The 14,550-nt window shown below is 41.3% G+C and overlaps 1 protein-coding gene across 3 annotated transcripts in view; it reads left to right on the top strand.

Annotated features, from left to right (window-relative positions):
- The first annotated feature begins 497 nt into the window (after nucleotides 1–497).
- SCOC (short coiled-coil protein) overlaps nucleotides 498–14,550 on the top strand; it is a 38,205-nt gene continuing 24,152 nt past the window's right edge. For 2 of the 3 annotated variants that reach the window (XM_042234328.1, XM_042234327.1), the window contains exons 1-2: nucleotides 498–627; nucleotides 2,116–2,211. In XM_042234328.1, the coding sequence (XP_042090262.1) occupies nucleotides 552–627; nucleotides 2,116–2,211 (172 nt within the window). In that variant the 5' untranslated portion in view covers nucleotides 498–551. The remainder of the gene's footprint in view (nucleotides 628–2,115; nucleotides 2,212–14,550) is intronic. The other variant, XM_027956261.2, reaches the window with a different exon arrangement.

The raw sequence follows: 14,550 nt of genomic DNA, 5'->3' as shown, positions 1-14,550 counted from the left end.
TTTAGGGTCATTATAGTTGACACATATCAAGTGCTTTTTATTTACGTTTAATCCTTACATAAGACACCCTGATAAAGGACAGGAAATTGAGGCTCTGTAACCAAGTCATGCCAGTAGGTGACTGACCCAAATCCATAAGAAGTTTATGTAGGTGTCTAAAAGAGGTATTGATCACAAAAAATACATTTCCCCCTCCCCAACCTCACTGCAGGGCTTCTGGGGCAATGTTCTCAGGCAATTCAGTCTAAGGACACTGACACTGGATTTGGCACCCAGCCAGAATACAGCAGGAATGCCAGTTCAACAGCTTCAAGTAAAGGGTTGTAACTCTTTAACCTGCAGATCTAACCTCTCACTATTTCCGGTTAGGTCTGCAACACTCAGTAAGAACTCCTCAGGCGGCAAACAGGAAGAGGGTGGCTCTTACAAGTATCAGATAGCACCTGCGTGGACGCTCATGTATTAATGATTTAACCAGGGTGATCACGTAAGGGAACGGCCATTGTCCCCTGCGCTCATACTTGTCACTAACAGGCCTGAAAGTGAACAAGATGGATGCGTCCAGCAAAGAGGAAGAGGAAGAGGAGGACCGTGCCTTCACCAACATTTCTCTTGCAGATGACACAGGTAAGGAAGAAACTGATGACTTCTGAAACATAAAATTCAGCAAATGCTCAGTAGCTTTGTAAAACAATAATTGTTATTGTTTTTATTATGATGGTAAAACAGTCATTGTAGAAAAATATAGCTACAAAAATAAAACCAAAAAAAATGTTTAAGAGCTATTTTTCTTTTCCTTTAAAATTCAGTGATTATTTTAAAAGCTCCTGTGGTTGAATTACATGTACTTTAAAAAATCAATCAACAAATAAAAATATAAAATGTTTATTTCCTGGAGGCTCAGGAAACATGATCTTAAAGTTGTTACTAAAGCAACTTATGATATTGTTACCCGAATTTGTTCAATTATAGTCCATTTCTTCTCTCTTCTGTGAAATTTCATCATTTCTGGTAAATGAATTAGGATAGTCTGCAATTTGCTTTAAAATCTGTCACAGAACATGTCTGGTTTTTAAGCAAGGACAAAGTTTGCTGAATTTCACGTGAAAGAAGGAAACAGAAGGGAGCAGTGTTTCTAATATGCTGATGGAAGGGATAAATACAGCTCATTCAACATTGGGGAGGAAACAGGCACTGTCTGACTTGGGAGGGCGTGCTCAGTCGCTCAGTCCTGTCCGACTCTTTTTGACCCCATGAACTGTAACTGGCCAGGTTCCTCTGTCCATGGAATTTTACAGGCAAGAAATGCTGGAGTGGGTTGCTGTTTCCTCCTCCGGGGTCTTCCACATTCAGGGCTGAACCCGCATCTCCTGCGCCTTGCACAATGTTAACTGGAAAGGCTTCACACCTCTAAGCACCCACGCATTGCGTGTGTGCATGTGTGTTAGTGGCACTGTTTTGTATCCAATTTCCCTCAGCAAAATCATAGTTATTAATAGAAGCCAGCAAGACTCAGCTAAGCAATGGGGGTTACTGATTTTGATTAACCGAGAGCAGAGCATGAATATTTAACATCAATTGCTCTTTCATACAGCCACGCTTCTCCACTTTCTCCCTAAATGCTCAGATTCAAAAAGCCTCTTTCTAAAGTGTGGCCAGACAATTAGCACGAACTGCCAGCCAGCTTCCCCTCCTGGCACCGCATAAACATGCTGAGGGCTTTGAAAAATCAAAGAGGAGCGTTTTCAGCCTTTACGACGGGAGGAAAAGTACAAGGTCCGGGGTTTGTTGAAGAAGAGGGATACCGCTGGCCTTCGCATGCTCCCATCAGGGCGTTTTAGAAAAATGACAGGGCTGGAGAAGGTAGCGAAGGGAACAAAGACCAGGCAAACTTGCTCCTTAGCTTCTAGAAGTCACGATGAGCACTGGGCATGCGCCTGGGGAGTCCTATATGCCATGGGCGGGTGCAGCTCCTACAGACTGCTGGCTTGCTCCGGATGCGCCCCCCACCCCGGGACAAGATTCTTTCTCGCCTGTAACGTGGGCTGGGCCTGGAAGCAACGGTCAGCAAGGCAGAGGAGTCTTTGTGAAACCAAGGTCTTTTATCCAACCTAGGGTACGACCTCAACTCTGCCGTCTGCGTCTCAGCCTCTGCCACCCTCACACTTCCCGGCTGGACGGAAAGAGACGAGGGCGGGGATTTGAACTCAGGTATCCAATCCATGGCTGCCAACGGAGAGGGTCTTCATCGAAGTTGCTTGCTAACTGAGTCTGAGGCCAGGGGCGTAGACTCAGAATAAACTGATAAACCGGGACGGAGTAAGCAGGATACCCCCTGTTAGTGTGAGAGGTGGCAGCGGAGGGAGGGCTTTGAGGGCTCCAGGATCCGACTCAAAGCCTCCTCATTCCTGGTTGGAGGCGTCACAGAATCTCAGGGCATCAGGGGCCTTCAGGGGTGGTCCAGCGTGGGAACCAGCCGTGGACTTGAGGCACTAGCTCTAATACTGCTGTTTCAGCATTCCAACATGGAAAATGGAAGTTGCTCCTGTGCTTGTAGCAGGAAAGAACTGAAACCTCATGTTCTCTGGCTTTTGGAGATAAGTGTATCAATTTGATGTGTGGATACTGGTTCACTATTGTTAATAAGAGGTTCTTGGTCCTTGATAAATAAAAACAGGAAGACAAATTATTATGAAACAAATGCAGCTTGTTCACAATTTCACTTTAGACTGAACTGCATTTCTTTCAGTAACATCTCTTTCCATGCTGAGTTTCCTGCTGTTGGTGAGCTAAAAAGCAAGTTCTGTGTAAAAATCAATGTAGAACAGGTAATAAGGGTGTCAGTCTGAGCAGGCTGGAGAAGTTGTGAAGTGCCCAGAAGGCCCACACATCCCATTAGGTAAGTTGTTACTGAAGAATGAAATTTGAAAGAAACTGAAATGTCTTTCAGCTTAGATGCAGTATTTTTTTTTTTCCAAATGATTACTAAGTTTTAAGGACACAAACGCTTATTAAGGTGTTTGGACGTGAATACTTAATTTGTCGAACTGTTTGGTCTCTCTCTTGGCCTTGGAGTACTGAAAAAATTACTTAAAATGAAGGGCACGGTGATCCAAGGTAGTTTGGGACTCTCTGGTCTAAGTGGTACTATTTAAGTCTTTCCCCAAGATGCTGCTATTGGCCTGCTTTTCTTCTCTCTCTTGTTCCATTCTTACTGTCCATGCTATGTACCAGTGAGCCTAAAACAGAGCTTGCAAAATAAACCCCTTTAGGGCCAAGCAGTGTATCTGTAGGAAAGAGGCAATGGCCTATCATTATTTCATGCAGTTTCCTAAACAAACTATTGAAATTTCTATACTTATTTCAGTTTGTTAGGTTTTTCCATTATGTATCCTTTTGGTTTTAAACTTTTTACTCTTAATATGATAAGATTTACCATGAGATCTGCTTCCTTAACAGGTTTTTTAAATACTCCTTTAAGAAGCTGTCTTTGCTTTTGGCTGCGCTGGGCCGTTTTTGCTGGGCGTGGGCCTTCTCTAGCTGCAGTGAGCAGGAGCTGCGCTCCAGCTGTAGGCTTCTCCAGTCGCAGAGCACGGGCTCTCGGTGCCGGGCTTCAGTAGTTGCAGCGCTTGGGCTTAGTTGCCCTACAGCACGTAGGATCATTCCCAGATGAGGAACTGAACCTGTGTCCCCTGCATTGGCAGGTGGATTCTTAACCACTGGACTGCCAGAGACGTCCTCCCTAACACATTTTTAAGTTAACAATAAGTGAGTAAGTAAGTAAGTGAAGTCGCTCAGTCGTGTCTGACTCTTTGCGACCCCATGGACTGTAGCCTACCAGGCTCCTCTGTCCATGGGATTTTCCAGGCAATAATACTGGAGTGGGTTGCCATTTCCTTCTCCAGAGGATCTTCCCGACCCAGGGATCGAACCCAGGTCTCCCACATTGTAGACAGATGCTTTACCGTCTGAGCCACCAGGGAAGTCCTTAACCATAGACACAATGCTATTCATGAAATCTTTAGAATAGTCTTACATTCCTGAAATGTTATACCTGTTGACGAGCAATTGCCTCTTTCCCCTCGCCCCAGCCCCTGCAGTCATCATTCTATTTTGTGCTTCTGAGTCTATTTTAGATACCTCATATGAGTGGAAGCATACAGCATTTGTCCTTCTGTGACTGGCTTATTTTACCTAGTATAATGTCCACCGGGTTGATCCAATTGTGACATATTGCAGGACTTCTTTCTTTTTTAAGGCTGAATAATATTCCATTGTATACATATATCACAGTTGTTTATCCAGTCATCTGTTGATTGATGTTTGGGCTGTTTCCACATCTAAGCTACTGTGACTAGTACAGCAGTGAATATGAGAGTGCTAATATCTCTTCAAGATCCCCATTTCAATTATTTTGAGTAAACATCCAGAAGTGGGATTATTGATCATATGGTAGTTCCATTTTTAAGTTTCTGAGGAATCTCAACACTGTTTTCCATAGCGGCTGCATCATTTTACATTCCCTTCAGTAGTGTAAAGGGTTTTACTTTCTCCATATTCTTACCTACACTTGTAGTCTTTGGGGGCTTTTTATTTTGATCGCCATCATAACAGGTGCTGGGTAAAATCTCATTATGATTTTGATTTGCATTTCACTGATGATTAGCCATATTGAGCATCTTTTCACTTACCTGTTGGCCATGTTGATGTCTTCTCTAAGGAAATCTCTATCGAACTCTTTTGCCCATTTTTAACTGGGTTATCAATGTTTTTGTAATTGAGGAGTTCCTTACCTATTTTAGTACAAATTGGCCTTTTAAATGGCCAGTTGTACCGTTTGCAAATATTTCATCCCATTCTGCGGGTTTCTTTTACATTCCAGTGATTGTTTCCTTTATTGTGAAGGGGCGCTTTCATTGATGTAGTCTTCCTTGTCTATTTTTGCATCGTCACCTATGCTTTTGGTGTCATATCTGTGAAATTATTGCCAAGACCAGTGTCACAGAGCTTTTCCTCTACAGTTTCTTCTAGGAGTTTTATAGCTTTGGGTCTTACATTTAAGTCTTTAATCCACTTTGAGTTTTTTGTGTATGGCGTAAGATAAAGGTCTTCATTTTTCTGTGTGTGTACAGTTTTCCTAACACTAGTTATTAAAGAGACTATTCTTTCCCTCTTGCATGTTCTTGGCACCCTGTTGACGATTAGTTGACCTACATGTATGGATGTATTTCTGGACTCTGTATTCTACAGGGTGGTGTGTATGTCTTTATGTCAATACCGTAATTTTTTTTTTTTACTATTTTAATTTCTATGCCTTTGTAATATATATTTTATTACACTGAAATCAGGAAGTGTGATACTTCTAGCTTTGTTCTTTTTTTCTCTCAAGATTTTTGGGGCTATTTGGGGTCTTTTGTGGTCTCATATTAATTTTAGAATTGTTTTTTCTACTTCTGTAAAAAGTGCTTTTGAGATTTTGATAAAAACTACATTGAGTATGTAGATTGCACTGGGTGGTATGGACATTTTAACAATATTAAAGACTTACACCCTGAAATTTATGAAACAGTGATGAAAGAAATTAAAAGAGATACAAACAAATGGGAAGTCATTACACATCTTTTAAATACAGCAGACAGTAATAGTAACATGGTTTATATCACTAGTGATATATCAAGTTTAATTCTTTCAACAAGGATATGCACTGTTTGCACATCCAATATATGGGAACATTATTCATTTCTCAACACCTTTTTTCTTAAACACAGTCCTCTTAGACTAGATTTAATTTTCTACATTTAACTAGGATAAGAGAACAAGAAAAGTTTACTTTTCTCTTAACTCTACTGTAAGAAAGGCAACAGCGATAGTGATGATGAGATAGCAAACAATGCTGAGCCCTGAGCCAGGGGCCCAGCCAGGTAAGGAGAGAGGCTTCTGCAGAGCATGTGCCCTCCTCAGAGAGCCCCGCTTCTTCCTACTTCTAGCTGCCGACTGTCATGAAAGAACAGAAATGCAAAAAAAGCAGAATTTTCAAGAGACACCCAAAATACAGATTCTTTTTTTTGCGGCCAGGGTGGGGCGGGGGGGAATGTGCAACTTCCTGATTCTTCCATGTTTTCCACCTAATCCTGATTTTAAAAACAATATCATGGAAGTCCAAACAAAACATATCTTCAGGACAGAAGTGACTGCAGAAGAATCTATTTTCAGACTTCTCAAATCTTCATGATTTCTCTCTCTTTTGAGCTTCTGATTCATAATCCAACTGCTTGCTAAATACCTAGCTATGTCCCAGTTGTCAAATGATCTCAACTTACCCCATGGGCACCCCCTAACCTGTTCCCACTTCTGATTCATAATTTTAATGAATGGTCCCATCATCCACCTGGTTCCTTAAGCAAGAAATTCACAAGCCATTGTCCCATTCTTATTTCTCACAACCCAATCAAATTGCGTATTCCTGTTGACTTGACCTTGAAAATGTTTCTCAAATCAATCTGGCCTTCTCTACTCCTATCACCACTTCCCTGATTAGGCCCCATTATCTCCCACATAAACCACAGCATCAACTGCCCAACTGTTCTTCCTCTTTCAGTTCTTATCCCTTCAAATCTCTCCTCCACACTGACCATATCACTCCCTCTCCCTGCAAAGACCGATCGATGCCTCGCATCCCCTGCTGGATGAGGTTCAAAACACTTAACGTGGCATTTAAAGTCTCCCTCTTCCTGGCTCTGCCTATCTCTTCAGTGTCATTTCCTGCCGCGTGGCTTCAGCTCAGTAGGAAACACTTAATGTCCTATGCACACGTTGTCTATTTCATGCCTCTGGACTTTGCTCTCTTTGCCTGGAATAATACCACTCACCCTTTCTTGCCTGGCTAATTCCTCTTTATTCTTTAAGAACCCACCCAGGCATCACTTTCTCCAGGAAGCCTTCCTTGACCTTCCTATACTGTTTTAGGTTTCCTTTCTCCTTCCCGAAAACTCCAAGCTTACATTTTTTCATACATATTATATGAGCTTGTATGTATACGAGCCCCTCTACCCTCTGCCAAGAGACTGTGAGCTGCTAAAAGATGGAACCTGGGTTTTAAACTGTCTGTATTTCTGGCACCTAACCCAATGTCTGGTACATAATAGATGCTCAAAACATTTTTGCCAAATAATTTTGATTGAGTTTCTGTGTACACTGAGATGAAGGCCCCTAATCAAGAATCAACTCCTAGGGTCAACTTTCTTAAATCATTTCTTTCTTAAATCATTTCTTTCCTATCTCCACTTCCAAGCCAGTTTAGTTCTGCTTTCAGAAAACATTTTTTGACCACTACCGTCACATACCAGGTAGTAGACAGGACCTGGCTGTTTGGAGAATCAGCTCAGAGTAGTGTGGCAGAAAGGGCTTGAACTTGGGAGTCAGAAATGCCTGGGTTTGAGTCCGTTGGACTTTGAGCGAGTTATTTAACATCCCTGAGCCTCAGTTTCATCAGTTGTGAAATGATCCTAACAATATGTCTCAGAATTGTTCTGAAGATTAAATGAAATAATAAAAGAAGTTTCCTGAAACAGCCTGGCTTACAGTAAGTGTTCAGTATGTTTTAGTTCCTTTGCCCACTTCAAGGAGATCACCCACAAGTTTCTTGAAAGGCGCCAAGATTTGTTCACATCGGTTGTCATGGTAACAGCAGCATCCTGTGGACACTGCTCTATAAGCCGGGACTGACTGTTGACGTCCTCCTGATAAAGAGGCTTGTGGTAGAAGGGGGAGGTGCGGATGAACAAACTCTTTTAACAAGAGCACGATTCTTTTCTGATACAAATAAGACAGCTCCTCTTTTCCATCTTCATCCTGGCCCTCGCCTTTTCCCTGCCAATGTTCTTCTCAACGCCGTCCTCTTTCATGGCTCAGCCTCCTTCCTGACTCTGCTCGCTAAAACTCTCCTGGATGATATTCAAAGCTGCTTCTGCGTCTGCTTTTGGCATCAGCCAATTAGCCTTCATTGTAAAGTGGTAATAAGCTTCCTGGAGAAGTGGCACAATTGTTGTGTGCTTTTATTTGATGCTGCTTTCTACCACCGTACAGAAAATGTAACAATACCTGCCTCATGCCCTGCTGAAAGGAGGGTGGGTTTGAAAAGCTTTCTGAAGGCCATCTGCCATCCCCTCAGCCACACAGCAGATCAGACATGAGGCCCTGCATTAGTTAGCACTCCAAGTAAAAGGTATCAAGGGCCTGTATTCCTTTTCATCTCACCCTCCATTATAATGCAAGCTAAAGAAGGAAACAGACTCGTGGCTACGCAGCTGGGAGACACACTGAGCCACAGCAGGAGTCTTGCCTGAGACAAGGGAGCAGGCCTTTTTCTGATGGTGAATGGAGCCAGTGTTTGCAGCCAGCAGTTTTCCAAGGTCCCCTGTCCTGCTGGTAATGGCTCGACTGGGTTACATTGGACCTCATGGGAGGATTTGGTGCAGGTGAGCATCTCAGAGTGGAGGCATCCTTACGTAAGCACACAAGGATGAGGAGAGGGTTGGTCACTTGTGCTGCTCAGGATATGCTCCCCACGTCACCTCAGTTTACACCATCCACCAATTTGTCTATGAATATTAACTTAAAAGATTATTCAGACATCCTTAGAGATGTCAACAGAGATCGTCTCTAGTACAGTAGAAATGTTTCTCGTGGATTTGAACGAGGGTGTTCATTGTACCAATGATGGCAGAAAGTTTCAGCAAATCTTAATTGGCATTTGGGATCCTTATGAGTAGAGATAATGACATTGGCTGAGTGAAGTCTCATTTCCTGCAAGCTGAGTATAATATAGATAGTGACATTAAAAATACCTCTCTGGCCCAGTAAAATGCCCTAGAGACTCAGCAGAAGAGATTTAATAAGGAAAAGGAGATTAATTTTGCTTCTCAGTAATTTCTGAGAATGCTATGACTCTGGGATCACTAATGTATTGCTAGAAATTGTAAGTGCTCTTTCTGTGAAAAAAATCTTCCACCAGAGGAAATCTACTTAACTGTAATAATCTAGCATAATGCAAAACCTCGTTTTAATAAACTAGCTTAAGAAATGGAATATTAGGACAGTATCTAAATATTTTCAGTAATCTAGAGTATTCTCTAATTTTCTTATCAAAACACAATAGTATTTTGACTCTTACTTTAAAAGACAAAACCACCCATCAACTGCCCTGCATCAGCAATGTGTTTTTTCTTAGATTAGATTGTGGTGATTTAGTCACTCAGTTGTGTCTGACTCTTGCGACCCCATGGACTGTAGCCTGCCAGGCTCTTCTGTCCACGGAATTCTCCAGGCAACAATACTGGAGTGGGTTGCCATTCCCTTCTCCAGGGATCTTCCTGACCCAGGGATCGAACACAAATCTTCTGCATTGGTAGGTGGATTCTTTACTGCTGAGCCACCAGGGAAGCCCCTTTATTAGATGAACAACAAAAATGGGGGAAAGAATGTTAATTTTATATGAAATCCTTCACAATTGTGCTAATTTCTATTTCCTAGAGAAAAATCCAGATGAGAATCAAAAGATCAAGGATGAACTTTATTTACCTGAGCTCATGAGTTAAAGAGATGCTGCCCTTCCCTAGGTCTTTTTCCTGCTGAGAAGGGGGCCTAGGTGGCTATTTTCCTTATGTGGACATTCATGTCACAAAGGCCCCAGTTAGACTGCATGAGCTTTGGACCACTTCCCCTCACAGGCCCCCAGCCTGCCTGATCTGTTCAGAATCTGAGGGTCAGAGCCTGGTTTCCTTAGAGGCCCTTGGAGTTCCTCTGAGAGACCCTCAGAAAAGAGAATCTGGAGTGCAAAGAGAAGGAGGCTAACTCTAAAAGAACAGGGCAGACTGGAGGGACCAGCTTTAGCTGTGTTCATCGACACTTGGAATAGAATTTTTGAATGGTCCCAAAGCTCTCAGTGACCCTACAGGAAACAGTATGTACTCCAATCACAGAATCAGAGTTATTGGAAACGCTGTTTCAGAAAGACATGTTGTGCTTTCATGGATAGGCTTCAGCCTTCTTTTTCATCCTTGGACTTGACACTGGAAACAGAAGGGACTCAGTGGCAGCCCACATGAATGGTCCAGGAGAACAGAGAGCCTCCCTTGGTGCCTTTCTGTAACAACGACCTGGGTCTTCTGTCCACCAGCCTCCCAGGGATGCTCGCAGCCAACAGTAGCCTCTTTTTAGCCCTTACTGGCTTGCATCCCCATTTAATCATCATTCCCCTGTTTTTTCACACACGCATTTCATTGTCAGCTTAATGATTTTGGCTGTGCACATGCGTGGTTTTCTTCTTGCTGGTACCATGACACTCTAAAAACTGTTGGAAAAAGCTTGCATTTTAAGACATTCGTCCTTTCTTATCCATTCTGAGAATCTTCACTCCCTTTTCCCAACAGACAAAAGACAACTCATACTTGCCGATCTGTGTGACTATTGAGCCTTCATTTGCATTGCTGGTGGCAAGGTTAGTGGGTTTTTCCAAGGTTATGATAACTATTCAGAAAGATTTGTTCATAGAAGTATTTAGGAGATTTTTTTCAACAATGTTCCTTATCTTTTTAAATTTTAGTATTTTAAATGACCTGAGGTTTGTGCCAGGACAGTGTTCCTCAATGTACAGTGGACTCCTAGTCCTTCTCCTTTAAAATACTGTAAGAACAGAATTTCTATGTTTATGTTAAATAAAACATAGTTGATGTATAATTTGAGCAACTGAACAGTTGGCAGTTATAATTCAGGCAGACTGAATTTCTCAGCCAGTGCCTTTCTGTGAAATACTTAGTGATCATCAAATACACAATTACCTATATTTCAAGGAACTTCCCAAAGAATATATTTTGTAGAATTTTTTCTGCTAAGAAAGCAGTAACTCTTTTATTGGTTCATTTTGTAAGTTGAGACATTATCCTTTTTCCATAGTATGTAATCATTTGACATAAAAGAAATTAGGCAAATTCACAGTGAACTAGTTATCTGTAGAAAGCAAACTGTGTGCAATACTTCTGTCATGCTCCAGTGATTAGATTTTTAAGGGCTTTTAAAAAACTTTTTTTTAGGGGTACTATGCAGAAAAACGAAAGCAGACATTGGAGAAAGATCATCAGTCAATTGTCGCTTTAGTTTTCCCATAGGTTCTCAAGTCTGGAGAAACTAAGAAAATCAGTTGGTTTCTTTAGAAATCCTAGTGAACTTTTGGATATGTGATGTCATCTAAAAAATAACCCACCATCCATCACAAGTAAACCAGGAGAGTCACAAAATTAAGTATTTGGAGTAGGCCCACATTTTGTCATGTATCCTTCGATAAATGATAATAAAATTTATCAAGACCTTAACACATTCCAGGCACTGTGCTGAGAATTTCACATTCACTGTCTTATTTCATCCTCACAAATAGCGTAAGATATTATTATATTAATGGATATTATATTATTAGATAGTATGACATCTGTTTTTTCAGTCTGAAAACTTGGACTCAGAAAGGTTTAGGAATTTGTGTTGGGTTGGCCAAAAGGTTCATTCGGGTTCTTCTGTGCCATCTTATGGGGAAATTGAACCAACTGTTTTGGCCAACTTAATATGAAACAGAATTGGGCGAGCAGTCCAGGTCCGGGTGACTTCAAAGCCTTCATTAAATGACAACGCATCAGGACACAGATTACCAGATAGCATAACTGCATTATACTGACAAGGTGGAAACAGTAAGGTGCTCAGGTGCTGGGCAATGAAATATGGCCCCTTAGTTATGTTATGAGGTCAGTCTTTCAAAATGTAATCATAGCATCAGAGGGCAAAAAGCACCCCTGAGGCTCGCTAACAATACTGGAGTATGCTCAGACAAGAGAGAGTATAAAATCGCACCCAAGTTGTGATCATAACTATGTGAAAGTAATTTATGTATATGGACTGGGATGGAAGAGAAACTCGGGAAAATGTCTTTAGTAGTGTGAAGAGATTATGAGCATTACATTTTCATGTTCTATTTATGCAATATTTTTTTCTTAATGATAATATTAAAAGGTTTTCTGATATATGGAAGTAAAACACAAATCCTAACAGGAGTGCTGATTTTGAGAAGTATGTGAAAGCACCAGTGCTCGGATTGTCGCTGTTTAGTTGCTCAGTTGCGTCCGACTCTTTGTGGCCCCATGGGCTGCAGCACGCCAGGCTTCCCTTGTCCTTCACTATCTCCTGGAGTTTGCTCAGATTCTAGGATTAAGAGCACCTAGCAAAATATCACTACTGCCTTCTGCCTTTTTAATGATGCATGCAGTCAATTGCCTTAGTAAAATAAAATGTAGCAAGTGGTAGATTTGGCTATAGGACATGGTAGGCACAGAGGGTGGGGAGCAGGGGAGATAAGACCTAAATTGTAAATGCTACCCTTCTGCACTTGTTGTTTAGTTGCTCAGTTGTGTCTGACTATTTTGCAACCCCATGGACTTCTACCAGGCTCCTCTGTCCATGGGATTTCCCAGGCAAGAATACTGGAGTGGGTTGCCATTTCCTTCTTCAGGGGAATCTTCCTGATCCAGGAATTAAACCCACATCTCCTGCATTTGGAGGTGGATTCTTTACCATTGAACCACCAGGGAAGCCCACCCTTCAGCACAGTCATATTTTATTTAAGTTTTACTTTTATTATGAAATAATCTCAAGGACCAAAATTTGAAAATCCATGAAGAAGGATCCTTTCTCCCGAACTATCTGAGAGTAAGCTGCCAATCTAATGCCCCATCCTCCCTGGATACTAATGCATACATGAGTATGCATTTCCCACAAACAAGGACCCTCAAGGCCTCTCTCCTTCATAATCACAGTACAACCAACAAAGTCAGGGAAATGACATTCGTACATTACTACCACCTCATCTTCAAAGTGCATTTAAGTCTTGCCAGTTGTCTTGATTATATTTATGACAGTACAAGCCTCCAGTTAGAATCATACATTGCATTTAGATGTCATGTCGCTTTAGCCTCCTTCAGCCTGGAACAAGTCCTCAGTCTTTACTCGACTTTTGTAACCCTGATGCATTGAAAGATTACAGGGCAGTTATTTTGTAAAAGGGTCCTCCACATTGACACACTTGGCAATACTGGAAGTGATACTGTGTTTTGTTCACTGCGCCAGGTGGCACATACTCTCTATTTATCCCTTTACTAGTGAGGTTCACTTTGATCCCTTGCTTACAGCAGTGTCTTCCTCCTTCTTTTACTAATTAGCAAGTATTTAGAGTGGATATTTTGAAACCAACTAATATTGGTTTGATGTGTCTTACAACTAGATTATAAGCTCTTTGAGAGACTCCTATATTCTAAGTGACCAACACATTAGGAGTTCAAAGTATACTTTTTTGATTGAGATTGACTTATTTATTTTTATAGGGTACAGAACACATATGTCTTCTTTTGGGCTCATGGTTTTAAAATGTACATATCTTTAAAATGTGCAGTCTAATGGAGGAAGGAGAACTTATTTCTGTCAATTAGAATACGTATTCATTTACTCTGAGAGCTCTTTGATTTTTTTTATAGCTGATGTTTAATAGAAGATTAATTCATGCTTGACAAGTGTTCATTATTTTGTACCTTTCATTCAGTATTTTTTATAGACTCAGAAACTTCCTAAATAAATTCTTTGTTTTGATTATTATTGCTGTACAACAACATATCCCAAAACTTAACGTTGTAAGGCAACAGTCATTTTGTTTGTTCACTATTTTGTGACTTAGAGATTCAGGGTGCAGGGGGTTGGATGGGCAGTTTGCCCTTGAAAACCCCTGAGGCTGCTGCGGGAGGATGTAAGCTGGGCTGCAGTCCTTTGAATCTAAGGCTCAGTAGACTTTTAGATCCACCCCTGAGGGGAGACTTCAGGCAAGTCATTTTATTTTTCTAGGTTTCATTTTCCACAGATAATGAAATAAAACAGGCAAATTCTTCTGAGAACTCTTTCCAGCTCAAAAGTTGAGTTTATGAAATGAAAAAATAATGTTTGGATATGAACAGCTACACATAAATCATTGTGCACATATAAGGTGATCCTACAAGTAGAAAATGCTACTAAATGAAAGGAGAACTGGAGGATTGAAATTAACATTTTTCGTGGTGAAATAGAAACTTATCTTGAATCAATTTTGCCACTAGAGGTCACCAGTGTACCATCTTAAAGAGAATAAATGGCACCAAGTCTCTCGCATTTCCCTCTCTATGGCTCCAAACGTTGGTCATGTTGCCTTTCAGGGTATTCTGATCCCCCAACAGCTGCCAGAGACGTCAGTTATGATGAGGTGACCCCAGTTGTCGTTCTAGGTGATGGTTTGTATGTGCCTAATGTTCTGTAAGTGTGAAGGGCCACGACTCGGACCGTAAAGAAAATGACTGGCTTTTTTCCCTTCCCACTGGGATGTGCTAAGAGGCAGTGAGGTAATTTGGTAGAAAGTCATGTGAGCTCTGAAGTGAAAAGACACTGTGGAAATACCGTGTCATCCTCTATCGAAGCACAGACACATCTGCTTTT

Source organism: Ovis aries, chromosome 17 (assembly GCF_016772045.2).
Source record: "Ovis aries strain OAR_USU_Benz2616 breed Rambouillet chromosome 17, ARS-UI_Ramb_v3.0, whole genome shotgun sequence".
NCBI lineage: Eukaryota > Metazoa > Chordata > Mammalia > Artiodactyla > Bovidae > Ovis > Ovis aries.
Note: the sequence above shows the minus strand (reverse complement) of the source record. Positions and strands in the feature narration are given on the sequence as shown.